Source organism: Psittacula echo (genome assembly GCF_963264785.1).
Source record: "Psittacula echo genome assembly, chromosome: Z".
Taxonomy (NCBI): Eukaryota; Metazoa; Chordata; class Aves; order Psittaciformes; family Psittacidae; genus Psittacula; species Psittacula echo.
Genome location: NC_137742.1, coordinates 12,222,671 through 12,250,625, shown reverse-complemented (window position 1 = coordinate 12,250,625; position 27,955 = coordinate 12,222,671). Strand labels below are relative to the sequence as shown.

The 27,955-nt window shown below is 53.1% G+C and overlaps 2 protein-coding genes across 2 annotated transcripts; one reads left to right on the top strand and one right to left on the bottom strand.

Annotated features, from left to right (window-relative positions):
- Positions 1 to 604: 604 nt before the first annotated feature.
- On the bottom strand, positions 605 to 16,482 carry GBA2 (glucosylceramidase beta 2; the record flags this gene model as incomplete). The annotated part of the gene is made up of 18 exons (XM_080637360.1): positions 605 to 815; positions 902 to 1,093; positions 3,909 to 4,024; positions 4,329 to 4,471; positions 4,624 to 4,730; positions 4,882 to 5,033; positions 5,383 to 5,490; positions 6,143 to 6,247; positions 6,592 to 6,776; positions 6,879 to 7,004; positions 7,253 to 7,406; positions 8,973 to 9,075; positions 9,516 to 9,755; positions 11,348 to 11,566; positions 11,653 to 11,768; positions 11,964 to 12,055; positions 15,223 to 16,026; positions 16,412 to 16,482. 18 exons carry the CDS (start codon positions 16,480 to 16,482, stop codon positions 606 to 608), a joined length of 3,243 nt encoding a protein of 1,080 aa, XP_080493486.1. The 3' UTR covers position 605.
- Positions 15,691 to 27,955, top strand: RGP1 (RGP1 homolog, RAB6A GEF complex partner 1). The gene is made up of 9 exons (XM_080637124.1): positions 15,691 to 15,907; positions 16,510 to 16,649; positions 20,436 to 20,572; positions 20,934 to 21,017; positions 24,788 to 24,937; positions 25,017 to 25,163; positions 25,554 to 25,681; positions 26,593 to 26,770; positions 26,948 to 27,955. Exons 2-9 carry the CDS (start codon positions 16,534 to 16,536, stop codon positions 27,169 to 27,171), a joined length of 1,164 nt encoding a protein of 387 aa, XP_080493250.1. The 5' UTR covers positions 15,691 to 15,907; positions 16,510 to 16,533; the 3' UTR covers positions 27,172 to 27,955.

Genomic DNA, 27,955 nt, shown 5'->3' with positions numbered 1-27,955 from the left:
TCCTACAGCTGCTGCTTGGGCTCGATTGTCACAGATTGTCACCACCCAGGAAGCCGGGGCTCCCCTGGGGACTGCATCCACCTTGGGGCAGAGCCAGTCTTTATTTGTAGTGTCACAAAAATGATGAACAACAGCATCCATGTGCCAGCATGCACCAGTCCCATGTCCTCACACACACACACATACATCCACGCTCTTTGTTTTTCACTGGTTTTGCCCTGCAGACCACCTCACCCAGCCCACTGACCGCACGAGAGAGGGCTCCTGTGCTCTGAGGCAAGGTACCAGCTCTGGTTGAGGATGGCTGGGGGAGGCCTGCAGGCTGTCAAAGCCCTGAGCAAGGGGGAAAGGGAGGCGCAGGCTCCAGCAGCACCTCCTTATCCCGCTCCTCTCCTTGCTGAGGAGTTGTTACCTGCACCTCTTGTCCCCGCCTCGAGCTCAGTGTTGGTGGTTGGAAGACCCCTGAGGTGAAGGACATGTAGCGGAGGTAGGGAAAGAAGACAGCGATGTGAGTATTATCAGAGAGGAGGGAAGGGCCTCCTCCAGCCCTCCTGGTGAACCTGCTGCTCTGCCCAGTGCCACCGGGCTCAGGGGTGGTTGGGGACCTAGATGGGCTGTGTGGGTGCTGGTGCCTGGCTGGCTCTGCGCTCCAGCGCCAGCTGCATGCTCCAGATGCTAAGGGGACGCATGTAAGCCAGCGAGCGGTAGACTTTCTTCTCTCGATAGGCCTCTGGTGTCTGGAAAGCCATCCCCAGCTGCTCCCAAACTGTCCGGTAGCAGCCTTCTGCTGTACGAAAGCCTTCTTCCACCAGCCCCTGCAGCAGAGGGAAGATGAACATCAGCACATCCATTGAGCACAAAGGAGATGGCCCGTGCCAAGGGGCACAGCATCACTCCTCACCTCCTGGATCATGGTGGCAGCCAAGGCATAGACCACACCAACCCACACCTCGTTGGACTGCACGCTGGAGGTGTCGGGCTCCCCGCTGGGTCTCATGCCATTCACTGCTCCCATGGTGCCACCAGCAAAGCTCATGACATTCTTCTCAAAGATGGTCCTGAGGGCACTGACGATGTGACTCTTGGGGAAGACCTGGGTGGACAGAGAGGGGGCTTTGGGCTCAGTGTGCACACAGACCCCTCAGGCTGGGTCTGCAGGGAGCAGGGTGAAGCTTTCCATGACAAAGGGGTCAGCACTGCTCACTGGGTAAACAGCCACCTCAGGAAAACAACAGGAGGAAATGAAAAGCCCTCTTTCCCCGAAAAGACAGGAACAAGAGAAAACACAGGAAAAGCACAGTTGCTCAATAAAAGAGATGCTGAACTTCATTCCACCTTCCTCCTGGGGAGGCTGACAGCTCAAACTAGTATGTCTCAATCCACAGACTCTCCACCTTCAGGCACTGGCCAAACTCCCCGCATCTCTCAGGAGTTTGCTTTGGGGACCAGGCCAACCACACCATTCCCACCTTGGGGACTAAGCCCATCAGTTTAGGGTTACCACTGCTTATTTCCCAGGCAATGTCTGTTTGAGGTCCAGACTTTCTCCCTTTCTCCTGTTCTCTCAGCACACCTGCACCAGATACAAAAGGCACTGCAACACCTACAAGAGATGCGACACCAGCCAGAAGTGGCCAAAGAATAGTCAGGATCATTGAGGCTGAAGGCACCTTCCTGCCAAAGGGAAAAAATAGGGTAGAGCCAGTCTGATGAGACCAGAATACATCCTGCAGCTGCGAAGTGAATGCTGTGGATGCTGGTAGTTTTGTTTGGGTAAATGCTGGGAACTTGGGGGAAATAATGAAGAAAATTAAGAAATAAGCTTCAATTCAAGAAACAGAAAAATCCCCAACCAAGCAGGGCTTAGGTCTGAATGATTTCAAAAGGACTCTATAATCTTCCTATTTTGTAACCGGGTGGTGATGTAAGTGTTTGTGGTCTGGACCGAGGTGAGTTTTACATGAGAGGAGGAGATGAAGAGCTCAGGCTAAAATGCACAGGACGCCTGATGGTTTTCTGTGTCTCGAAGGAGAGATCTGGAACTTTCGTTCCAAATGAAAGTTAACTCTTGTGAAACATCAGCAGTGCTTGAAGGATAAACAGCCATTTCAGGCTATTATCACGAGGAAGTAAAAACCTTCACTTCCCGATAAGGGACTAAAACCAAAACCAAGGCAGTTGTTCAAAAAACTAACGCCAAGAGCTCAAAACAATTATGAGAACAGACTGAAGTATCAAGCTGAGTAACCTCTTGTCAAAAGAGGAAAACAAAACAACCTCCACAGACTTTAACAAAACAAAAATCAACCTGACCTGAGCACAAAAACACCTGACAGCGAAACAAAAAGCAGTGGAACAGTAACACAGCCAGGACTGCATTAAATGAAAAAGCCTCCGTGCACAACTGAATTTAAATACAGTTTCTGCACTGTTTTATTACTGGCAGTAAAATTAGGAAGTGTCAGTGCAGCAAAAGTCACTTCCTTGGTGAGAAAAGGGAGGTTGAAGACTCAATGATGCTGAAACCAAAGGGCTGGCTCCTCTCCATCCCACATCCACTTAACAACAAGAAAGCTGTAACAAGAACATAATGAGAACATAACAAGAACATAATGAGAACATAACAAGAAATCTGTGGCGTGACCAAGAGAAGGAGCAAGGTCTCAGAGCTACTGTAAGGAAGGGAAGAGCCAGGCAGCTCCAGGTCATCAGCACAGCCCAAACACCTTTATTGCCATTCTGGTGCTACCAGAACCACGGCGACCAAAAGGTGTTATGATACAAGGCAGGAGCTTGCCAAGGGAGTCTGAGCAGTCCAACCAGACAGCTTTGGTAGGCTCAAAAGAAGGGCAGCAAATCCATTCTACCTGTGCTGAAGTCCAGTATCCAACACAGTCATTTTCTCCCTGTTGTGGCTCTGGAGGTACTCATAGAATGGTTATAGCTGGAAAGGACTAGTTCAAACTAGGTTATCCAAGTTCACTTGATCTGATTTTTTTCCACCTAAGCTCATGTGCTGCTGGGGAGCAAGAATCAGCAGAAGGGGATGGTGTGAAGCAGCCATCTGTGGCAGAAACTGGCTTTTCTTATTTTGTATTTCATTAGAATTGTACACGCATCGAGAGTGTATTAATGAGGTTACGACCGAAGCGTTGCCAGCCAGGCAGGATATCAAAATACATAGGAAAAAAGCTCTCGATAGCCATGGTAACAGAAGAGAGAGAAGCTTAACAGTTCCACCTCCAGTGAACTCAAAGCTCACCAGGCAGCACAGAAACAGTGCCACCTTCAGTTAACAACAACCTTTCAGGCTATGGAAAGGCAAAGCGAGATCTTCGGACTGAAGCAAGTTCAATGTTTGCCCCCAAGAGGGACGTCTGGGTATTACTGCACGGGCTCTGCGACAGATTCTGCCTGCAGCCACAGGCACAGCCTCAATTCCCATTCTAGGGACCCACGCTGAGCTAAATGCACTCTGTTCCGGGTGTTGCAGCACCAGCAGCTGCTCTTGCCATCCCATCAGACAAGAGGAGCCTTCAGCCAATTCTCCTCTTCCAAATGAAGAGCAACAGACTTTAGAGACCCAAATAAGCCTTAGTTCCCTAGGATAATAATTTAGGAATCTAACCTGGGCAGCAAATAACATAAAGGAAGCTTCATACACTTTTTCCTCCTATTTTTAAACAAACAGCCCCTTGCCAAGAGCAAACCCCAGTGAGACCTTCCTTTCCGTGAGCAGATTTGGTTTAAGGCAGGGGGCACCGAAGTGTGCTTTGGTGGAAGACTGTTGGATTCACACATCTGGATGGAGACCTCTGCACCACTCTATAACGTATAACCCACCCCACATGCCAGCTCTGCTACTGCAGGTCCCATCTCATCCCAGCCAGGATGCCCCTTTCTCTTACCTCAAACTCCCCTTGGTCCAGGCCACAAGCCCCAAGAAACCACTGCCCAGCACACTGGTCTGACATGATGCTGTTGGAAGCACCACTCCCACTGCTGTCATAGTTGTAGTATTTTCCTGGAAAAGGCAGGAAGCAGTTAAACTCAATAGTTTGGCACCCCAGCTCATGTGTGCTGCCCCCACACTTCTCTCTGTGAGGCAGGAGAACACTTTTTTCCAGAACGGTCTCTTTTTCCTTCCTTTCCCAGGCCATCATAGCCTCTCTGTTCACCCTCTGGTACCTGCTCCTTCCCCTCCACTTGCAGGGATGGCATTTCCCCTCCTCCCATTCCCTGCAAGGCTTTGTTACCCAAGAAGAAGTCACCCCATTCCCAAGGGATGCATGGCCAGTGAATGTGGTTCTCCACTGGCAAGGGCTCACCATTCCAGAGCTTCCTCTCAAATGCCTCCTTGCCCTTGTTCAGGATGTCCATATACTTCTGCCGGATCTTGGCATCCCCAAGCACCTCTGCCATCTTGCACATCATGCAGACTGCTGCCAGCCACAGCCCACCACAGTAGGCACTGCCAGAGCCAAAGGAGAGAACCATCAGCAACCTGTGCCACTCCATGGGTTGTACAGAGCTCCCACAACAGATGGGGACCAGAGTCCCAGCTCTGAGATACCTCCCCACCACATAGGTCCTTCCATCCTTCCATCTGGCTCTGTTGCTCACCTGGCTCCATTTACCATCCATGCATCGTATGTCTGGTCAGCAAAGCCACTGTTTTCAATGAGCCCATCATTATCCGTGTCAAACTTCAGCTCTGACTCCATCACAGCCTGCAGGAAAGGCAAGAGACGGTCACACAGCCTCTGAATCCTGGCAGCCCCTCATGCTCTGCTCAAGAGCATCCGTTCTCTCAGGATGCGGCATGGCTCCCAAGCAAAGTGTGGAAGGGGGATGCTCCACGGTGCGATCTGCTCCCCATACCTGGCAGACTGGCCACATGTCCTCCAGGTACATGGAGTCGTGTGTCAGGCAGTAGTCACGGTACACCTGCAGCACGAACTTCAGGTTGAGGTCCTTCCAGTCAGCCGTGTCGTGCATCAGGTAGGCATTGACACGCTGCCATGGCTCGTCACCTAAGCAGGAACAGAGCAGATGCAGCAGGGCAGTAAGCAATGAATGTCCCCTCGCCTGCTGAGGAGCAAGGTCCCAAGGGTGCTGTGATACATCATCACTAAAATAATGTTGCATCTTGTACCATCTCTGTCAAGAGCAGTCTCCTTGCTACTGCTCAGCTTCTGCCCCATCTCTCTTGTATGAGCTCCATGCAGCGTGCTCTTCACCACCACCCCAAACCACTCAAGCTTGTCATTCTCAAATGGTATTCCATGCACTATATCTCTCTTGCCCAGCTTGGGAGGTAACTATTCCAAGAGAGCTGTGTGAGCAGCCCCACACCCCATCTGCTCCATCCATACCCCTCACCTGGGTCCCCAATGTCATGTGGCACCACATTCTTCAGCTTCACCTGGGCTCTCTGACCACACATCAAATACTGGCGGAGCTGGACATCCTCATTCATCACTGTGATAGCTGGAGGGGACACAGAGCAAGACATTAGAAAGGCAGGAGGTGCTGCAGCAAGCTCCAAGCACTGGCAAGGCCACCAGCACCAGCATGCCAGGCTGCTTTTTGCGGCAGAATCAAGCCCACAAGATCCCAGCCATCTGCAAAAGGCTGAGAGGACACCAGGCTGTCCTCATTCTCCCCACAGCACATGACATGCAACTGTCACCACCCACTTCAGCAAGGTGGTGGCAGCACCCAGGGCTGGGAGGGAAGCCCAGTGGGTTCAGTCCTATCATTGCCCAGCAAAGAGAAGTGCTCCTCCACTGGTTGGGCCACCATCAAGCAGCTTCCAAGCCCACCCAAAGCATCGGGGTCTGCAAACATATGCATGGTTCTACTCTGCAAGGGGCACAGAAAGAGCTGGTAAGACCATGGATTTGCCCTGTGCACCTCATGTGCAGCAAGAAAGCATCCCACTGCTGGGCAGAGAGACACTGAGGCAGCAGCATTGTGGGTTTGCCAGTGCTGGGCCCAGCACTTCACCTAGGAAGGAGCTGGAGGAGAATGCTGACTCCACAGCACAGATTTCTACAACAGATACAGCCCCAAATCCTCCATCTTCTTCCTAGGTGAAGACATCAGCAGGCACAAAGCCAGAGTCCTGTGGGTCACTCACCAATGTCATACTGCAGGCTGATCTGCAGCTTGGGCCACAGCATGACGAGAGCAAAAGAGGCATAGAAGTGGACGTCGTAGGTGTTGTACATCCGGTACTCCTGACCTGGAAGGAGCAGGGAGATGGTGAGGGATGGGAGACCTGCCACAGGGAGAAGAAAGGAGGGGCAGGTCCTCCTTTCCACATGGCCCAGGAGGGTGGGCTCTTTCCCAGCACAGGCAGAGGCTCCTGTTAGAAGAGAGGTTTTATTCCCTATACACAGTGGGTCTGGAGAAGACTTTGTGCTGTATCCTAAACGGCTTGGTCCTTCAAGGGATTTTGCTGGAAGCAGTGCTGCCCTCTCCCTATCAGAGTGTGAAAAGCATCCCCACAGCAGGTTAAGAACGCCTGGCAACACCAATAGGGAGAGAGGTGGAGTTGGGACCATCCATTGAGTCCCTGCAAGTTACCTTCCAAATAAGCAAACCTTCCGTACTCCCGCAGCACAGGGAGGAGGTGGGAGATGCCAGCTGCTGCCTGGCCCCGCAGGTCCTCATCACAGCAGTCCGGGGGCAGTTCCACCCAGATGGTCCCCCCGTCCGTCATGAAGTACAGCTCGTTGAAGAGGGCAGACTTGTACCAGGAAGGCAGCTGGCTGCAGGCAAGAGGGAAACTCAGCCGCAGCGGATGAGGGGGTGATGCTCCCGCTCGCACCAGTCCCAGCACGGCACTGGGAAGATGCTCTCATCCACCCTACCTGTTCTCTAGGATGGGATTCTGCCATGCTTCGATCTTCCTCTCCCATTCCTTGTAGTGTGTCAGGGCGTAGTGTGAGAGAGCAGGAGCAGCATCACCTCCACTGCCAAAAAACCGGGTGTAGCGCCTGCAAACAGGGGTTTGGTGAACATGCCATGGGATCAGGCTGGGAAGAGCCCACCCTGCCACAGGAGAGGGGCTGGACTATAGTGAACACCAGGATAATGTGTGTGCTAGTGCGGGAGCAGTGGGGAACAGGGGCTGGGGAGAGGGTTCCCTCTGTGAGCTGGCAGGGAATGGGTGGCACAAAGCTCCCCAGGCAGCACTCAAACCCAGAGGCAGGAAGAAGGAGGCTTTGGGACACAACCCACCCACCTGAGGTGCAGCTTCTCTTTGGAGCCGAAGTGAATGCAAGGCATGTCCCAAGCCAGGGCCATCTCCAGCGTCCTGTGTCCCCGGGCAGGCACTGTGCAGCTGGCACACACCGCTGCTGCTGTCAGCTCCCCCTTCTCTGTCAGGCTGCTCTTACCTGACAGGAGAGAAAACAGCAGTAAAAGGTATCCACAAGCAATCAAGGAAGCCCTATGGAGGTGGGGTAACTGACGCTCCCATGCATTCCAATGGGAATGAGACTAGTGTGAGGTGTCCCTGCCTATGGCAGGGGGTTGGAACTAGAAGATCTGAAAGTCCTTACCAACTGTAACTATTCTATGATTCTATGTTTTGACCCCCTTGCAACCTGGATGGTACATCCCCAGGGTCTCAAGGGATGACATTACAATGTAGTGCATAATAGAATAATAGAATAAAGCAGGTTGGAAAAGCCCTTTATAGTCATCAAGTCCAACTGTCCCCCCAGGCCTACCAAATCCACCACTAAACCGTGTCACTAAGGCCCTCATCTACGTGCTTTTTGAACACTTCTAGGGATGGCGATGCAAGGTAACTGCTTTTTGCAAGCAGGAAAAAAATACCTGCCATGGGCGGAGAGGTTAAAAGAAGTTAGTCATCAAAGCAGAGGAACAAATCAGGCAGGAAAAGCCACCAGGCATGAGTGGAAGAGACAGAGCATCCCATGACTTTGTAACTGCGCTGCAATCAGAGGCGCTGTGACTTTCTAGTGACAAGTCATCATTTCCAAGCTTTCTGTACAGTGCTTGGACTGTGCCTGTGTTTACAGAAAGCCCTGAGGCAGCTGGATAATTACATGCTTGCTCTGACATGCGTACCAGGTAAACTCATTATAGCAACAATTTTAACAGAAGCACAGATTCTTACTATGATAATGCTTGGCATGCATGATGGAAAACCACATTCCAATAGCCTGGAGAACTTCGAGTGCATCTAGGCAGGAAACTTAGTTTTCCGGAAATATTTACGTAAACACCCTATTTACATAATTTAGGCTTCAAGGAATCTCGCAGAGGCCCAGCGCCAGCATCACTAGTTTGTCAGCACTGTCCTTGTTCAAAAGCTGGCAGAGGCATTAGGCAAATGGTCACAATGACAGGTTAGTAGCAAGGGCTGGGAGATGCCACCCTGCTTCAAGGCTTCTGCTCAGGGAGCGAGCAGACAACGGAGGATGACACGGAAGTGTCAAGGGAATACCAGAGGCCTTCAGGGAGCTGATATAGTAACAAGGGGACAGCAAGAGGTAGCAAACCAAACCCAAACCCAAACCAAACAAAACCAAGCCTGTTAGAACAAATTTGACAGGGCTCAGCTTGCAGATGTGGCAACAGGAACTGACGGAAGGCAGCCAGGCATCACCCTGGCTACTCAGCAGAAACATCAGCTCAGTGGGCAGACTACACTACACAGACTATCAAAACACTGGCATGTGCAACTAACATAGCCCCAGAGTGGTGCAAACAGCTTTGGGGAACCACAACAAGGACAGCATGACAAGCTATGGGAAATCTGGATACAGCCGAAAGCTGGGAATGAGCGACAGCGTAACTAAGAGCTTTTTGTCATGGCACTGAAGCGGATGGAGGGAGGAAATCCACCCTTGCTTGTGTTCCCTGCGACCAGCGTGGCCACCCGTTTCCCCTACTCCCCCTCCACCTACCCCACAGAGGACAGAGGGACTCACCGGGGGGTGACTCCAGCCTGCCATCATGCAGGAGGTCCTGCCACACCTCTCTACCCAATCCCGCGGGATTGAATGCCGTGAGGTGTGTGACTCCTGTGCCAGCCTGTGGAAGAGAAGAGCATCATCAGGGAGTGGTACTTCTGAGGGGCAGACGCACATCTGTCCCCTCCAACAACACTGGGACACCACACTCGCTCCCCACATGCTGTCCAGCAATGCTAATTCCAAACCTACCCACCCTACAAGCTTCACCTATAGCGAAGCTTCTCTCAGCACCCTGTGCCAGTGTCTCAGCACCCTCATAGGGAAGAGCTTCTTCCTAATGACTAATCTTAAATCTTCCCTATGTCTCTCCTGGCACCCAACCACAAAGAGGGTGCCCTCAAGAACATCACGTCCCCACTCCTGCTCCAGTGGTCAAGCACTGAGGATGGGTGCCAAACCCAACCCATTGCACACTCATCCCTCACCAGCCCCTCCACTTTCAGCAGGGCTGTACAACCCCCCCAAGCAGGAGCCACACCACCAGTGCCAGCCCTTTACCTTCTCCAGGGCAGAGATGGCGAGGGTGAAGGGGTTCACATGTGTGCAGTGGTGCAGCAGGACACCAGCAACCCGCTCGCCCTCCTTCTCGAGGGCAAAGGGCTCGTTCCAGTGCCCTCCACTCCTGTCCTGCTTCGCTCCCATGCCATTTTGCATGCTGAACATGATGGAGACGTCCACATCCTCATCCCTCCCATTCTCCACCTCCCAGATGAAGACTCCCACTGGCAGGCTGGAGTCCTGGCAGGGACAGACAAGGCAGTGAACAGGGCTGGTGCTCCATGATTAGCTGCTGGAGCATCACTTCTCCCACTACCTGGGAGACCACATGGGATACAGCAAGGAACAACTCAGTCTCAGAGCCCATTGCCAAGATGAGCAGCAGCAATAGGAAGAGAGAAATGGCAGGGGCAGGTTATACAAAACCAAAATCACAAGCCCTGAGCTAGCAAGCCCCACAAGGGGCAATACACAGACGGAAAGGAGCGTTCAGTGCTCAGATAGGTGTCTCACTACTCATTTGCTAAACAGGTTGATACAGGCTCACATGCTTTGCTGGGGTAAGAGGAAGGTCAGGCATGTCAGCAGCACAGCTTCCCACCCTCGCCTGGGGCTGGGAATGAGCAGGAGTGTGGAAGCATCCCTTGCTGCCATCCTGAGCTCCCACATTGCTGTGGGGGTTCCTCCTGCCTGGGAGCACAGGGAAGTGTTGGGGAAGCCCAGCTGGGAAAGCCCTGCTAATAAGCAGCAATTCCATTGGGCACGGCAGGCAAAAGCCGGCTAAAGCACTCTCTGGAACACCCAGCTGACAAACCAACCCATGAGTACAGGCTGAGGGCTTCCCAAAGCGTTACCACCGGATCCTCTGGGCAGGAAGGTCACAGCTCTGGACCTGCCATTCCGGGTGGATGGGAGCTGGGATGGTCACAGGAAAAAAACAAAGGCAGGAAACAGGCAGTACAAAGAGTCAAAGCACAGTTCAGAGGGGAAAGAGCAGCTGCCAGAGATAAGAGTAAAGAAACAGGGATAACCCTTTCAACACCAACTGCTCCAGGAGGGGAGAAGCCTTTCAGGCTTCCACCTGGCAGCTGGCACTAGGACAGGGCCGTAGGGCAGAAGAGACCAGGCTGGGAAAGAACATTAACAAGGTGGCAAGCCTGGTTGTCTTCAGGTAATGCTGAGCTGGGCAGGAAGGACAAGGAACTCTGCTACTGCAACATCCCCTGATACACAGACAACATTCAGGGGTCAAAACCTCACCACTCCAAGCCTCTGCGACCAAAACACGACACATCAAGCATCACACAGTATAGTCCTGTCTCTGCTGTGCCAATCACAGAATGGTTTGGGTTGGAAGGGATCTTAAAGCTCATCCAGTTCCAGCCCCCTGCCATGGGCAGGGACACCTTCCACTAGAGCAGGTTGCTCCAAGCCCCTGTGTCCAACCTGGCCTTGAACACTGCCAGGGATGGGGCAGCCACAGCTTCTCTGCGCACCCTGTGCCAGTGCCTCAGAACCCTCAGTGAGCAGCTTCTTCCTAATGTCTAATCTTAAATCTTCCCTGTGTCAGGTTAAAGCCATTCCCCCTCTCTTGTCGCTACAGGCCCTTGTAAAACATCCCTCTCCAGATTTCTTGTAGCCACCTTTACAGACTGTAAGTCTCTTTCAAGCCCCCCAGAGCCTTCTCTTCTCCAGGCTTTCCCATTCCCATGCAGGCAGCTCTGCCACATCCCAGCCAACCTGCTTCATGAAAGCCATGCTGCAGCAGTGCTGTGTGACCTGGTGCTCCCATGGAACGGGTTGCAATCTGCACGGAGCCACCACTTCCTTACCTTATAGTCATGGGGGATGACAGGAGAGACCTGGCGGCAAGTGAGCACCACGTTTTGCCCCGGGAGCTCATAGACCATCCAGGCACGAGGGTACAGGGCATGGTAGAAGGCGTAGTGGCCACAGTACCCCCAGTTCCAGCCCTGTAGAGTGCTGGGTTTCTCTGTGGACAAGACCTGCTGGTAAACCGTCTGCCCCTTGCAACGCAGGCACACTGTGAACTGGGGAGGAGAGATGCATGTGAAGGGGTGAGATGAGCCAGACAGCAGATGCCTCAACCACCCAATGCACCCCTTGCTGCACCTACCTGGTCAGCGATGACTGTCCCATAGTGATAAATGCCAGGGTTCAGCTGCCAGCGGCAGAACTCCCCCCGCCAGCCACGGGTGATGGTGCCTCCCCCGATCCCGCCCAGTGGGCACCCTGGCAAAGACACCAGAAATCAGCACCCCCAATGCTCCCCACAGCGGGATCTGGCTCAAGGAACCCCACTGCCCACACCCCAGAAGCTCCTTGTCCCACTTCCCCCAGCCTAGTACCATGACGGCCCCGTGTGAATCCCTGCCCACCCTGCACATTGGGCATTGCACTGCATCAGTGCCCAAACTGGAGGCTGACCATAGATCTGCTGCAGAGGAACAGCACACAAGAGGTCAATGAAGGCAGGTTTCTTCTCTATGCGCGTCTTCTTGTACCACCACCTGAAGTACCTGTAAGGGAAAGGGAGGTATGAAAGAAGATGGAAGCATGTGTCACTGTTCCTTCAGTACCACTGGGCAGGATGTGACTAGCATATGTTGCAGCTCTTGTAGAGCTCTTGTACGTCCCTCTTGTAGAGATGTACAACAGGAACCTGTGTGCCACGGCACACGGGGTGGCAGCCCCTGCCATCCATCTGCACCATGCCAGCAGACATGAGCAGGCAGAGGAAGGGCACAACACGAAAACAGAGCACCCCAATACTCAAGAACAGGGCTCACAGCCTTTCCATGAGGAAGTAGGAAAGCACACAAGGACCACCACCTCCATACCTGGTAGGGCACGTCCTTACTACGGAAGGTCTGGGAGCAGAAGCGCAAGCCCAGGGAAGCCATAAGCTATTGCAGGGACATGAACCCTGGGGGTTGGACTAGATGATCTTTTGAGGTCCCTTCCAACCCTTGGGATTATGTGATTCCACTTCCATGTCCCCATGGTCACACAGCACCCTACCAGTGCCACATCCCCAGGTGTAGATGGCACGGGGCAGCCTTGCCCCGGAGGAGGCGATGCTGCCTGCCTGCAGACTCACCTCTGCTCACGCACCAGCTGAGCAGCCAGGCGATGCCCATCAGATAATTCCTCACCCAAAGGCCTGGGAATCCAGAAACACCCAAATAGGGGCACACCTGAGCCTGGGTGTGCCGGCACCACTGCGGGCAAGAGGAGCCGGGCTGGGCTCCGGCTCGGCGCTCGTAAAGGACTGGCTTTGGCTAATGAACCGCCCCGAGTTAAATCTTCCTCAGGGAGACAATTAGCATATGGAAAACAGCTACCAGACCAGATGAGGCTGATAAGCTTCCCACAGCGAACAGACAGGTAAGACCCAACCGGTGGCTACATGGCCCTTGGTGCCAAGGAGGGGCATGGAGCCCTACAACGGGCAACCTGTGCAGTATCTCACCACCCTCACAGTGAAGAACTTCTTCCTAATGTCTAATGTAAATCCCCCCTCTGTCAGTTTAAAGCCATCCCCCCTTGTCCTGTCATTACCTGCCCTTGCAAAACGTCCTTCTCCGTATTTCTTGTAGTCCTCTTTAGGTATCTGCAGGCACTGATGCCATAGTGTTGAGAGGGCAAAGACACCCAAGTGGGAGTCAGCCCTATTGCAGTTGCTGGTGGGATGCTGGTGATGGGCAATAGGTGAGCACTAATTCCCCAGACATGTACTCCCAGGAGCAAAGGGGAGAGGCTTTTCCACAACACCCCTCCTCCTCCACACTCTTACCCAACCAAACACAACCGCACTTTGACTATGTGGCCACTGGACATTCACCTTTCCTCATCTATATCAGAAATCCCAAAGTCCTTCTCGGGGTGATGTTTTCTGGGCTGCAGGCTGCTCACCATTCCTACACTCCATGTCTGTCTGTTTAAGGACATTTTGCCTGCAGAGGTCCAGGGCACCACGAGAACCAGCCTGTCCTGCACAACCAACCCTCAATCAGGGCCTGCCACTATCTCCAAGCTACATCTGCTTGCAACTGCTCTTCTCTCAGCTGAGACAGCCCTGGCTTTAGGCTGCTGAGGCAAGGTTTTGGCAGCGTTCTCTCTCTCAAGGAAATTATTTTACTTATTTGTCTTATTAACCTAGAACCAGGGAACCAATCCAGCTGCTTCCCCAGCAGGTTTCTGGTGACAGGAAACAGGGTGCCCAGGCAGAAGAGTTGCAGCGTGGCATGCCGGCTCCTTGCTAAGCAGGTGACAGAGGGTCTCAAAAAGCAGGCTTCCTATGAGCATGCAGCAGGAGAGGTTTGTGATCAACAGCCAGCCACTGCCTGAGCTGTTCTGCCATCTCAATAGCAAACTGTTCCCCCATCAGCTTCTCGCAGCATTGTGCGAGCCACGAAGAGAAAGGTGGCCGATGCCCAATTCCTGCCTGCTAACAGCTCTTCCAGGGCTGCAGAATAACCAGGAGAGAGTCTTCATGTTCTGCAGCTCCCAAGCTCTCTGCCAAAGCTGGAGGGCATTTCTTTCCCTTCAAATTGGCAGTGGAACTAAAACATGTCTGTGCATTACCTAACTACTCCAGATCCGCGCTGTGACCCCCTGCTAGGGCACACCAGCCATCTGCAGAAACCTGGAGCCTCCCTGCAAGGAGGGTTTGTTCTGCACAAGTGTTTGGAGCTGATAACCGAACTACCTCCTGAATTTGTAAGGGAAGAGGCAATAGTTTGATTTTTAGCTTCTTACTTTTGAACCTTAAAATCTTTCTGCAGGGCTGATACAAGCTACTTCCATTCTGGAAGCCCAAAGCTGTTGCAGGGACAATCACCCCCCCTTTCACTGCTCACCCTACCAGAACTTCACACTTTCCCACATGCTCAGCTCATCCCAGCCTGCAGTGGCAGCTTTTCCAGTAGCATTTATCTCCCATGCATGACCCACGCTCTCCCTTCCCTTATGCCCAGGCTCATGCCGGGATGTCTCAGGTCGCCCCGAAGCGGTCCGCTACTTGCCCCTTCATCAGGCTTTGAAAGCAGCAGCTTCCACGGACATCGAGCAGGGAGGGGAAAAAGAAGCAGCTTAGAAAATGGAGGCAGGAGATAGAGACACAGCATCAGAAAATAAATCACACCACCACTGGCTTCAGTGCTCATCGTGACGGGTATGCAAACACTCCCAGTAGCCGGGCTGCCGGTCTAAAGGTTAACACGACACTGCCGTTTCCCACGCGCGTTTTTCTTGCTTACTTCCAGGTCACCCTAACGCAAAGCCGGGAGAATCCCCATTCCCGATCCTCCGACAGCACACGGCCTCTCAAAACGCTTCCAATTAACCTCGAGCTTAATCTCCATCTGCCGAAAAGTGCCTTATGCCAGGAGCTGAGCACCGGGCACTGCCCGGGGTGATGCGGCACCGGCAGCGAGCCTCAGGGGGCAGAGATGGGGGCGAAGCCCCATTCAAGCCATATCCCAAGCCCTCCCAGCTCCTGCTCGGTTTTAGGGAACCCTTAAGTACGCCTGGTGCTGTCTACACCAGCGCTGGCGCCAGGGGAGCCGGCAGCCCGGGGCCTTCCGTAATGCGCCGTATTCTGCCCTCTGTCCACCGGGACACCGCCGCAGCACCGACGGGCTCCCCAAGGGCCCACTCCCGATCCCCGTCTCCCTCCCCGTACCGCAAGCCGAGTCCGATGTGCCGCAGGACGTCGCGGAACGACACATCGCCGGCACCGTAGGGCTGCCGCGGCTCCTCGAAGCGGTGCGCCAGACAGAGCCGCCAGCCGGCCGCCGCCACCCCGCGGCCCGGCGCCGTCCCCTCATACAGCCGCTCCAGCGGGGCCGGGGCCGCCATCGCCGTCCCCTCACACCGCCGCTCCATCGGGGCTGCTGCTACCGCCATCACCACCCCCCGTGCGCCGTGAGCGCCCTCTTCACCGCGCACCGCCCGCCCCGCCTCGGCCCCGCCCCGGCCCGGCCGGCCCGGCCTCGGTCCGCCCGCGCCCCCGGGGCACGGCGCCTCCGAGCGCGTCCGGAAGCCTGGCCCCGCCCCGCCGCCGGAGCGGCCGGCGATCCCCAGGGCGCCCGACCGAGATCTGCTGTGTGGCGCCCGAGAGCTGCCGAGAGTTCCCGAGCGAGCCCCGAGAGTTCCCGAGCGAGCCCCGAGAGTTCCCGAGCGCTGTCCGAAAGCTGCCGAGTGAGCTCCGAACGCTGACGAAAAGGCTCCGAGCGCCGCCGAGCAGGTCGGAAGAGGGGAGGGGAAGCTGGGCCTGGAGAAGTGGCGGCTCTGCGCGGGGCAGGGAGTGCGGCCGGAGCGGCCTGGGGCTGCGGGGAAGGTGCGGTGCTGTCTCCCCAGCTCCTCAGGTGGGTGTTTACGTGCGTGCGTTTGCGGTCGAGGCCGCCCCTGAGCCGCCTGGGTTGAGGTGGCAGGGCTGGCCCGAACCCCCCTCAGTATGTACTGACTCGCTTGAGTCTGTGTGGGGCTGAAGGGGGGGTGTGTGTATGGCCAGGGTTGTGCTTGGTTCCCGTGTGTGAGTGAAGAGCTGGGGCTGTCTCTGCCCTCCCCCCTGCCATGTGTGTGAGGAGTGTGTGTGTATGTATGTATGTATGTGTGTGTGCGTGTATGTGCGTGCCAGGCCAGAGCTGTCCCTGACCCCTGTACATGTCTCTGTGCTGTATGTGTCAGCGTGCTATACGTGTTTAGAGCTGGGGCTCTCCCTGACCTCCCTGTGCATGTGATATGGGGTAGTAGTGCGTGTGTATGTGTGTGTGTCTGTACGTATGTATGTGTGTGCCAGGCCAGAGCTGTCTCTGACCTCTGTACATGTCTGTGTTCTCTATGTGTTTAGAGTTGGGGCTCTCCCTGACCTCCTCGTCTGCACATGCCTGGCCTGGCTGTTGCCTTCTCCCTCTGTTACATCACCTAGCCCTGTCTCCATGCCCACTGTTCCTTTATTTCTTGGCAGGTGTGCAGCAGGGCTGTTCAAGCCATGATTGAAGTGTTAGCCAAGCTGGGCCGTGGGCCCGTGTTCCTGGCAGGGGAGGTGCTGGAGTGTGTGATCACTTTCACCAACCCGTTATCGGCCTCATCTACGTCTGCCAGCAGGTATGGCAGCCTGTGCCAGTGAGCCCTTCCATGCATGAAGCCTCTGTGGCAGACTTGTCTGAGTGCTTTCAGAGGGGACGGCATTCCCTCCCTTCTGAGAAGCCAGATGTAGTCATGGCTGTGCTGTGGGGCAATGGTGTCAGCTCAGCCACTGGTGACTTCCCTGCCTGAGGTACTCCCTTAAGACTGCTTTGTGCCATTGCTGTTTCAGGGCTGAAATTGACGTAATTATTCTGGTTTTCTGCCCTCAAGAAAGAGACCAGTGAAAAAGCTATGCAGTTAAAGTTGCTTTTAACTGCTCTTCAGGTGAGCCTTTGGTGACAGGGTTGCCCTCAGAAAATGAAGCCAAACAGGCTGCCAAAGTGGGATATCTAGTTACACCAGAGCAACAGTCTCACAGAGCAACATCTAAATGTCATGATTTCCTATGTTTAGGAAAGGTGCTCTCTCTGTCCAGCATTGTACTGGCACATCAGTGCAATGCCTGCCTCCAGAGCTGGCAGGCAAAGGCGCAAGCACTGCCTGTAGTCAGAAAAAGGCAGCCTTCTGTGGCAGCATTTTCTGTGGCCCAGCATTTGACTGCTGCATCTCCCCTTATCATTGCTGTGCCTGAAAGAGGTGTTGAGGAATCATGACAGTAAGGAAGCTTCCTATATTGGCTCACAGTGAGTGACTGCACATCATAAGTAGTCACCCAAAACATCCACGTCCGCTGAGTGTGTGGCCTTGTCTGGTTCTCCCAGGAGTGGAGAGTGCTTTCTCATCTTGAGCCCTCCCTGGGAAGCGTCCGTTCACAGACCTGTCAGGTTCAGCGTCTTTTCATCACCAGCACACATTTCACACGTAATTGTTTTGGTGGGCCTGCTTCCAGGGCTTGCAGCCTCAGCAGCAGCAAAGCGGTGTCTTGTATTACTGCCGTAGGGCTTCTTTGTTTATTGCCTTCCTTAACTTTTCATCTTCCTGGTTCACCTTGCCTGCTAAACTCAGCTTTCACATTTAGCTATGGTGTGTGTCTACCTTTCCAGAGTTTTGTCTTGTATGGTGGCAGTGCTGTTTTGACTAGTTCTGACACATGTGGGACTGCAAGTGGAGCAGTTTTGGAGGTTCACAGTGCAGTTACAGAAGCTTCATTTGGGAACTTCACGTGTGTCCTGATCTGCAGAAAACTGCCACTTGGAAAGTCTTTAAAATGAAGAAGCAGGCAACCAAAGCTGACGAGACCTGGTGAAGTCGTACAAGTGGCAACACAAATACCGATTTACACAATGTGAGTTGCGTAAAGGCAGGAGCCAGACCAAAGCACAGTCACTGCAACAGGCAGATAGACCTGTCAGGGGCTAGGAGCTTTCGGGGCTGTCAGAAGCTGTGGTGTAGGTGGTGGAACCAAGAATCACGCATTTCAGACGTAGGGACAGAACTAAAGGATAGTCAGTAAATGCCAGGAAGTTAATCTGGTGGTATACAAGAAACAAAGCTCTTCTGCCCAAAGGCTGTGTGAAGCATGGCACTTGTGGGCTACAGGAGCCGCAGCGGGAGGTGAGAGAGGAAGGAAGTGACCTCAGCACCAGCACAGGATCCTTCCGCACCCTGTTGGCTGGAGCAGCCAGGTGTGCGGTAGGAAAGGACATGCAAATTTTGTTTGGGTGTCTGGTTAGAAAAATGAAACCAATCCAGCAGTTTGTTGTCAAGCAATACTGGGGGGTGGGGGGAGGGAAAGATTCAAAAGACAGTGTTTGAAATTTGAAGGTAATGTAATCATACTGAGCCTGTAGAATCATAGAATAGTTTGGGTTGGAAGGGACGTTAAAGCTCATCCGGTTCCAACCCCCTGCCGTGGGCAGGGACACCTTCCACTAGAACAGGTTGCTCCAAGCCCTGTTCAACCTGGCCTTGAACACTGACAGGGATGGGGCAGCCACAGCTTCTCTGGGTAACCTGTGCCAGCACCTCAGCACCCTCACAGGGAAGAATTCTGTCTAATGTCTGATCTCAATCTCCCCTCTGTCAGTTTAAAGCCATTCCCCCTTGTCCTGTCCCTACATGACCTTGTAGCCTGTAGTCCCTCTCCAGCTTTCTTGTAGCTCCGATTTAGGTACTGGAAGACTGTTAAAAAGTCTCCTCGGAGCCTTCTCTTCTCCAGGCTGAACCAGCCCAGCTCTCTCAGCCTGTCTCCAGAGCAGAGCTGCTCCAGCCCTCGCAGCAACTTCATGGACCTTATATAAAATATATATAAATATATATATTCATGGCACTTATGTAAAATCAGTGCATATTGTCTTTTAAGGAAGTTTTTCTCTGTTGCCATATGCATTTCCAGATACCTTACAACCTTATGGCAGCCCTTATGGAAAAGCCATGCTGGTGCTTTTGAAGATACAGAATGACAGTTGTGGGGTTAGAGGTAACTGGGTAGAGTAACCAGCACGTGTTTGTTTAGAGGCAGCCAGCACATACAAAAGATCAAATAGCACATTGTTAGTCAGCTGAAACAAATGCAGCACGCCTCTCCCTCTGGTTTGTCTGGACATTTAACTGCTCTGATGTGTCACACTGAGAGATACCCATGTGTCACAAAAAATCCCTGTGCCAGCTAGAAGTGGTGTCAGTGCTTACTAATCAGATAATGGTGTTAGAAAACACCAGAGGAACCATACATTGGCTAATTGAAATAAAAATTTTGCTGCTATTGAAATAAAATAGATGAGTGTTTTCGAAACTGAGAGGTATCAGTACTGCCATTGGAAATATCTTGTGGAATGGCTGGTGTCATAGCAGGATTCAAGACATGATGCTGTTTTTCATGCCAGTTCTTGTGGCTGAACAGAAAAGGGGCAAAATGACACCTTTACCTCCACTATAGCCATCAGCAAGTCATTTGCATTAGGAGGAGAAAATAGGTCCTTATGAAGCACCCAGAAGTGTCCTTGTCTGGCCTGACAAAAACAGAAGTTGATGTTCCTGAGAGGGACAGTGCTGTGGAGAGGGAGCACGTCTGTGCCCTGCCTGCCCTGAGGAGGGTCGAGCTTGCAGCAGTGGGTACTGTGGGCAGGGGTAGCTGACCGCAGGTTGCAAGTACTTGTTGCTTTTGAATTTGCTGACTTCTCTGATGGTTGTGTTATTACTAGAATGCCTCAGAGTACTGCTCTGTGTGTCACTTCTGGCTTGGGATTCAGTTCTTTGTGGCTAAAAGCCCTCTGCCAAGCCTGGCCCATGCATAACAACTAGAGGTGTCCTCTCAAGAGTGCAGTCTGTGGCCAGTCCCAAGCTGTGGGTGATGAGAAAGATGACTCAGTGAGTAAGGCTTGGAACTGGATCTTGAAATTCTTGACCTCAGCATATTTGCTGGAGGATCCCTGTGAGCTTCTGCTCAGGTCACTTCACCTCTGTCCCCATGGAAGGGGTGGCTGCTCACCTGCACTGCTGGCTGTCTTCTGCCACATGTGTACAGTGGGCTTCTCAGGGCAGGAGTGTCTGTGCTGTGCTCAGGTGTTGTGGCTCAGGCTGCAAATATTGCTGCTAAACAAGAGCCTTCAGGCCCAGAGCCAGGCTTTGGGTGAAATTCCTGTCAGCAGATGGAGCGGAAGTGGCTTTGTGTCAGCACCCCATCTTGAGCTTGTTTGGAGTGGGGCTGTGAGAGTGGCTTCAGTGACAGAGAAGCAAGTCCTTTCTCCAAGACTAGCAGTCCCACATGGAGCTGAGCAGAAAGAGCTGCTCTTCCCTCAGTTCATGCTTGCTGTAATCCAGGTTTAAAATACAAACATGAGTCTTGCTCTTCTTTATTCCTAGTGAGATGCTGGCATGGGCCAGTGCCCAGATCCACTGCCAGTTTCACACCAGCGAGAACCGGGTTGCACTCCCTCCCTCTGATGGCAGCAAGCACGATGTGCAGGCGGAGAATGAGACAGTCTTCGTGCCCAACAGAGGTGAGTGCCACTCCCATAACTGTCAGTAGGGATGGTGAGAGCGCAGCGAGCAGGAATCTAACGGTCTATAACATGTCTTTTGAGAGCAGAATGCGTAGAAGTGAATGGGCAGCCTGTGTTGTTTTCCTTGTGTAATTCACTGGCTATGGCTGCTGCAGGAGCTTGCTAGTACTGGGATCAAAGTGGCAATAGCTTGAAGCAAAAGCTTGGAGGGTTGTCTGTCCAACTGTTCTGGGAATGTCTAATGATCTGACTGGGGTTAAGGTGTTTTCCTCCTCAGCTCTCTTCTCCCCATTCCTCGTCTGGCTGTCCTGGTCACAGCCTGAGGCTAGGCAGCATTAATGTGGCTTTTCTCTTCCAGGAGAGCGGGGTCAGTGTATCCTGTCCACCCCACCAAAGATTCTCTTCTGCGACTTGCGACTGGACCCTGGGGAGTCAAAGTCCTGTGAGTCCTGCCTTCTCTTCCCCTGCTGAGACAGCTTGACCCTGTTGAGCCCCGCTCTCAAAGCTGGCTCTGCAGACCTGAGCACTCAAATGGCAGACCCTGGTGCTTCCTAAACCAAGGTGCTTTGATGGGAGTGTGAGTGCTGAGGAACAGCATGCTGCATCACCCATAGTCTGTTCTCCACCATATGAACACAGCATACAGCAACATGTCCCTCAGTCCTGCCCCTGGCCCGTGGCCTTTGCCGCAGGTCCGTTGTGTAGCTGTGGGGCATAAAACGTTTTGAAATACCTGGCTGCAACTGAAGGAACGTTTACACACACCCGTGCTTCCTCACCTTTATTTTATTTCTTCAGCCACACTGGAGTGTTCTTGGAATATAGGCTCTAGAAAGTCTGTTCTTCCTCTTCAGGTTTTGGCTGTCCTGGAGACCACAGTTTTGTGCTGCTTATAGTTTTTCTGCTGTAAAAGTGAGCACTTCTCCTCTGCTCAAAGCTCTCCATGTCTCCAAAGCCCTCCAGCGGTGTCTTTCCAGTGGGTCCCCTTTAAGCTCTCCTTCATTACTGCTTTCTCTTTTGCTGTTTAGAGAAATTTTCATCCTTTTCACAAGGAGCTTGCAGCCACTCATTTTTGTTGTTCCAGGCAACTGCTTCTACCTGAGCAGACAGTGGTGAAAATACAAGTATGTGTTTTTGTTTCTTGGTCAGTGGCTGCGTGACCCAGCCTGTCAGTTCATGTGGCATCTCCTTTGCATTCCAGCAGCAGTGTAACGGTTGGGCACTGCAGGCTGCACGTGGAGGGCTGCCTCAGGTTGTCCTAGGGATCTGCTGCATCAGCCATCACTAGGGAATGGTTGATGGAGACATCTCAAGTCACAGAGCAAAGGGAGCAGAGAGGCAGTGCCTGTGGTGGAGGGTTTCCACTGGAGCATTGAGCTCTGGGGAGGTAAGAGTAAAGCTGCAAGTGAGACCCAAGAAGCTGCAGGCTGTGACATGCTGGTGTTGAAGCTGGGTTCTCCTGCCTCTCTAGGCTTGAAGGGCCCTGACTGGAGGGAAAGGTGAACAGGGTGAAAACAGTCAGGCTTGGGTAGGTGGTGAGTGGGGTTGAGCAGTGCTGTCTGGAGCTGTGTCTCCTAAACTACAAAGCAGATTGAGCAGGTTTAGTTATTTACTTACTATTGTACAGCAGCATGCTGGGGAAAGGAGCTGGCCCTGCCACATTGCAGACAAGGTCTGCTGTGCTTTCTCGAAGTGGCTATGCCAGGGAGGAGAAGAAAGGTGGCAAATATCTCAGCTGGCCTGAGGCTCACTGGAATTCCACTGTGTTCCTTGCTGCTGCCAGTGTGGGACTGGAGCACTCATTCCCCAGGAGCAGAGGGAAGCCCGTTTTCCTGGTACATCTCAGGCTGGCTCACCAGTCTTCTGAGATAGCAGATGGGTGACTACAGTCCCACCTCCAGGTGGCTGGGATGGATAGAAAGTCTTCCCTTGTGCGCTGGCTTTGCAGGCAAAAGCTGTTCAGCTCCCAGCTAAGCTGGTGATACTCTGTCCTTTCCTTCCCAGTGGTGTTGTACCGTGTGTGTGTGACACTGGCACAAGCAGCCTGCATCTGCCTTGCACTTGGATGCCCCTCCATAGAAAGGACACAAACTCTTAAGCACTTTGAGCTTCCTTGGCTGTATGTTACAGCCTTTCCCCTTGGCTGTGTGACGCTGCGGTGTGTGGCACTGGGCTTTTCAGCACTGAAACCCCCGTATCACAGCCCTGGCTCTGCCAGTCTGCTCACAGCAATCCCATCAGCCTGTGGAGCTCTTTCTCTCACGCGAGACTGCATCTGGCATGCCTGCACAGCATTCCTGGGGGCTCCTGCCAGCTCCGTGGAGGCAGAGTTAAGGCTGTGTGGGTGTGTATCTTAATTCTTCATTTCCTGTTTTTCAGAAGTTTTGACTTTTGCTGCGCAGCTTGCAAAGGCAAAAAATAAAAGAAAAAAATAGTAAAACCAACCCAAGAAATCCTAATTCTGCTTCAGCAAAGCACTATGTTATTAAACTGTAGCCAGAGCTGGCACATACAGCTGAGGTCAGGCCGTCTCTTGATAAAGGCCTTGTTTTCAGCTGCTGACCAGCTTATTCCCCAGTATCTTCCCCTGGTTATAGTGCATGTATATTGAATTTGACTCATCTGCCATCCCTTTGACATGATGCCCAGGCTGAGCTCTTTCGATATGTCACCATCAAACGTTTTCTGAAGCCTTCAATTTCTGTGGCTGTTTCTGCCTCCTCTCTGGTTTTGTAATACCTTTAAATATTTAGTAGATCACAGAGGAGAGGAAATGGAAGCAGCCTGGACACAGCTGGGAGTCCAGCCAGAGGGTACAGTGGGTGGGTAGGGAAGGCATCCATAGCTTCAGGAATGTGCTTCCTTCTGGGATATGCACAGAAGCTGGGACTTCCTGAGTCTTGGCATTCCTGTGCCAGGTAGCAAACCACTCATCCTCCTTGAGCAGCAGTGGTCTGGTTATGCCATGGTTATCCTCATAACCATGCCCAGGTTATCCTCACTTGGCATGAAGGTCTTTGCGAGCACTCTTTTAAGCTTGGTACAGGGGGTTAAAAACAGTCTGCTTCCTTCCTGGGAAATATGTTGATTTTCCTCCCTGTCAGGACAGTTGTTGGCTTGATCTGCACCCCAGTCCAGCGGGACAGAATTGTGTTTTAAGGTGTGACAGCCTGTGGATGCTGCTTGCTAGCATGGGCTTTTTTCTTCCTTCCAGTCCTGTTATTTTACATCTAGAAGTTATATTTAAAAATATAACCCTAGCTTTTAATCTAAGCCTCAATGTTTAGGATGTGCCAGAGGTGGGGAAAGATCTGTGGTTTCACAGCAGGATGCTGCCCTTCCTCTGGCAGGGTGTATCTATGTTATGGTGGGCAAGCCAGAGAGGTGGAGGCTTTCCACAGTTCACTGTTTGCGCCTTTCTTATTACACAGCATGTGGTTTGGGAAAGCTGCAGAAGTGTTCACACTGTGTCGAAAAGTGTTGGGGTTTGTGTGGTGGCCAAGGGGCTTTGAGGGGGCTGATTGTGGTCTAAGCCAAGTCCCAGCATCACAGAGGTCTCGGAGACAGAGGCTTTGTGGTCCAAGTCATCAGTGTGTCAAGTGGGATATACCACAACTTGTTGTGAAGGTCTCTTGATTTGTTTCTTGGCCATTTAGAGCTAGTGCTTCAGGGGAAAACACAGGAAGAAGCTAATTTTTGTTGCTGAGTTTGGGGTTTGTGTAAAGCCAGTATCAAAAGAGGCAGGAGGTATTGATCACCACCTCTCTGCTGCATGGAGCAGAGCCCTGAGAAGGCTGCAGTGTGTGACTGCTTTGGGGAAGTGGTGTGCGAAGGAAGTGCGCAGAGGCAAATTCAGGTTGAACTCGTGATGAGCAAGTTTAGCTCTCATGTGTTTGAGTTCCTGGATTTTACATCTTTCACATTCTTTTGAGGCAAAGGAGTTGGTTTGTGTGGTTGTATGTGCTGGAAGCAACATCTGGATGACGGTGCATGTGATATGAGGAGCAGTGCGCTGGTGCAGAGAAGCCAGGGAAGCGCTTGGCATGCTGTTGGAAAGAGGAGACAACAGAAAGCACCAGGCACTGTCCATAGCTCAGCACCAATGCTGGTGCTAACCCTTGGTGCAGGAAGCAACAGCTGCGAGCAACAGCTCCGGAAGCTTTCTTTTGCCCTTGGAAAGCAACCTTCCAATCTTTTCTGTGCTCCTTGCAGATTCATACTGCGAGACGCTGCCCATAGACGGGCCTCCCTCTTTCCGGGGACAGTCGGTGAAGTACGTGTACAAGCTGACCATTGGCTGCCAGCGTGTCAACTCTCCTATCAAGCTCCTGCGGGTACCCTTCCGTGTCCTCGTGCTGCATGGTAAGGCCACGTGCTGCCCTGCCTGCAGGCACAGGTCTGGCTGCACTCTGTCCTTCTAACACTCTCACCTTCTCCCCAGGGCTCAAGGATTATCAGTTCCCACAGGATGAGGCTGTTGCACCCTCAAACCCCTTCCTTGAGGCAGAGGAGGGCTTGAAGAAAGACTCTCGCTTGGCAGACCTAGCAACAGAACTGCTCATGGTGGCCACCTCCCGACGCAGCCTGCGTAGGTCATATCCCCTTCTTGAACCTGCTGTCCTAACCTGGGCGTGAAGCACAGCTCAGGGCTTGCTGCAAAACTCTCTCTGGCAAAGCAAAGCCTTAACTGGGGCTTCGGAGCAGCTCCATCAGGTCCTGCCTGGGTCACAGTTTCTATGCTGGCTCTTCCCAGCCAGTCACAGACTGTTCCTACTTTAGCCAAAGAGACCCTTTTCCCAGCATATTGCAGCTGCTGCAGGCATTTCCCAATGGGAATGCTGCCTCCAGGATCTGTCCTTCACACCCAAACAAGAGGCAGGGGTCACGTCTGCTGTGCTCTGTGATTAACCTAGAGCAGTGTATGGAGCAGATCCTTTCCCAACCCCAACTCCCTTCTTGCCCCCTTCTTGCTCCACAGACCTGTATAACATCAGCAACACACGTGGCAAGGTGGGGACGTTCTGCATCTTTAAGACTGTGTATAAGATTGGAGAGGATGTCATTGGGACCTTCAGCTTCTCAGAAGGAGACATCCCCTGTCTGCAGGTCAGTGCTGGCTTCAGGGTCACTGTGGGGGGAGAGGCAGGAGGGAGACAAAGAAGGGATTGGGGTGGCACTGGACTGTTGTGGGGTTTCTAGTGGGGCCCAGCTGAAGTCCCCTTGGGATATAAGGAGGAAAAGGGCTCCAGTTCTGAGGTCATTTGGGAAATGGAGGTCCTGGGGCTTTGCACCGGGGCTGTGTGAGTTTGTGAGAGCGAGCGCCCTTCAGTGAAGGACTTGGGGGTGTTGGTCAACGAGAAACTTAACATGAGCTGGCTTCAATGTGCGCTCGCAGCCCGGAAAGCCAACCATATCCTGGGCTGCATCAAAAGGAGCGTGACCAGCAGGTCGAAGGAGGTGATCCTGCCCCTCTACTCTGCTCTCGTGAGACCTTACTTGGAGCATTGTGTGCAGTTCTGGTGTCCTCAACATGAAAAGGACATGGAACTGTTGGAACAAGTCCAGAGGAGGCCACGAGGATGATCAGGGGACTGGAGCACCTCCTGTATGAAGACAGGGTGAGAAAGTTGGGGCTGTTCAGCCTGGAGAAGAGAAGGCTGCGTGGAGACCTCAGAGCAGCCTTCCAGTATCTGAAGGGGGCCCTCTAAGGATGCTGGGGAGGGACTCTTCATGAGGGATTGTAGCGATAGTACAAGGGGTGATGGGTTCAAAGTGAAACAGGAGAAGTTCAGCTTAGGTATAAGGAAGAAGTTCTTTACTGTAAGAGTGGTGAGGCACTGGAACAGGCTGCCCGAAGAAGTGGTGAATGCTTCATCCCTGGCAGTGTCCAGGGCCAGGTTCGACAGAGCCTTGGGCAACCTGGTCTTGTGTGAGGTGTCCCTGCCTGTGGCAGGGGGTTAGAACTGCATGATCTTAAGGTTCTTTCCAACCCAAACTATTATATGATTGCTGTGCAGTTTTCAGTGAGCCTGCAGACGGAGGAGAGCATCCAGGAGGAGTTCCAGCGCCGGCGTGGGCAGCCTGTGTCCTTCAGCACACATGCCCGCCATCAGGAGGCCTGCCTGCACACAGCCCAGAGCAGCTTCAGCCTGCCTATCCCGCTCAGCTCTACCCCAGGATTCACCACCAACATTGGTTAGTGGCACCAGGGCACCAGGGAAGGGACCCCTGTTGCTTATCCCCATGGGAGGAGTGTGTCCTGTGGGAAGGAGCGGGTTTATTTGTGTGTCCCCTTGCCAGGACACAGCACTGAGGCAGCTGCTGTCGCTGTCGCTTGTGGTGTTGGCTGCTGACCCCCTGTCTTGCCCACAGTGTCCCTGAAGTGGAGGCTGCACTTTGAGTTTGTGACCTCTGGTGAGTCAGCGGGGAACTGCTTGGTTCGTGGGAGCCAGTCAGAGGCCATCATCTGGACTGGGGTGGAGCAGATGGAAGTGGACACTTTCAGCTGGGATTTGCCCATCAAAGTCCTTCCCACCAACCCCATCCTGGCTTCCTATGTATCTCAGTTCTCCAGCACTAATTCCATCACCATCTGAAGTGGGCAGAGCTGGTAGGGCGTGTGGTGCTAAAGTATGTGCTGCCGGTGGGAATGGCAGGCAGGACTGTCACCGGTGTGCTGCAGGATGCACAATGTCCCCTTCGTCTGCAGTCACCAGGCAAGTCTGTCCTGCTTGCAGGTGGAGGAGCACTGTGCTTGCTGCGGTATCTTGTGCTGCAGCCCTTGGCTGGGAGCTGGATCCTCTCTGCCTGGGTGAAGGTGCGAGTCCCAGCACTCACCAAAAAGAAACCTGCTGCCCAGAGAACAGCCTGACGTGCCTTTACCCCATGAGGGGCTTCCAAGAGGGAAAGTCCCAGCCCAGGGAAAGGAGAGGGGAGCTTTTCCGGTGAAGCCCCATACCAGCCTCGTGTGAAGGCTGTGCCCCTATAGAGAGACACCTTAAGCAGAGGTCTTTCCGCAGGGGCTGGGTGGGATCCTGCTTTCCTGCCCCAGCACATATACTGCCTCTTGCGTGGGGTGTCCCATACGCACAACCTTACCCTCACTCAGAGAAGGCAGGTCCTGGCAGGCTGGCTCTGTGCTGCCAGCATGTGCTGGTGTCCTGCGTCCCTGCGGCCATGTGCTATGGCAGCACCATAGTGATGATCCACAGCAAGCTGTTCTCTGCCCACCCTCCTGGGTGTGAAGGCATCCTGCTGGTCTCGGGATCCTTAGGGAGCTGGAGTGAATGTGTGCTGTGCTCTGGAGGTCTCCCTGCTCAGCCCTCAGCTCCTAATTTCTACCAAACCTTCCATAGTTTTTCTCTATTAATAAAAGTCTAA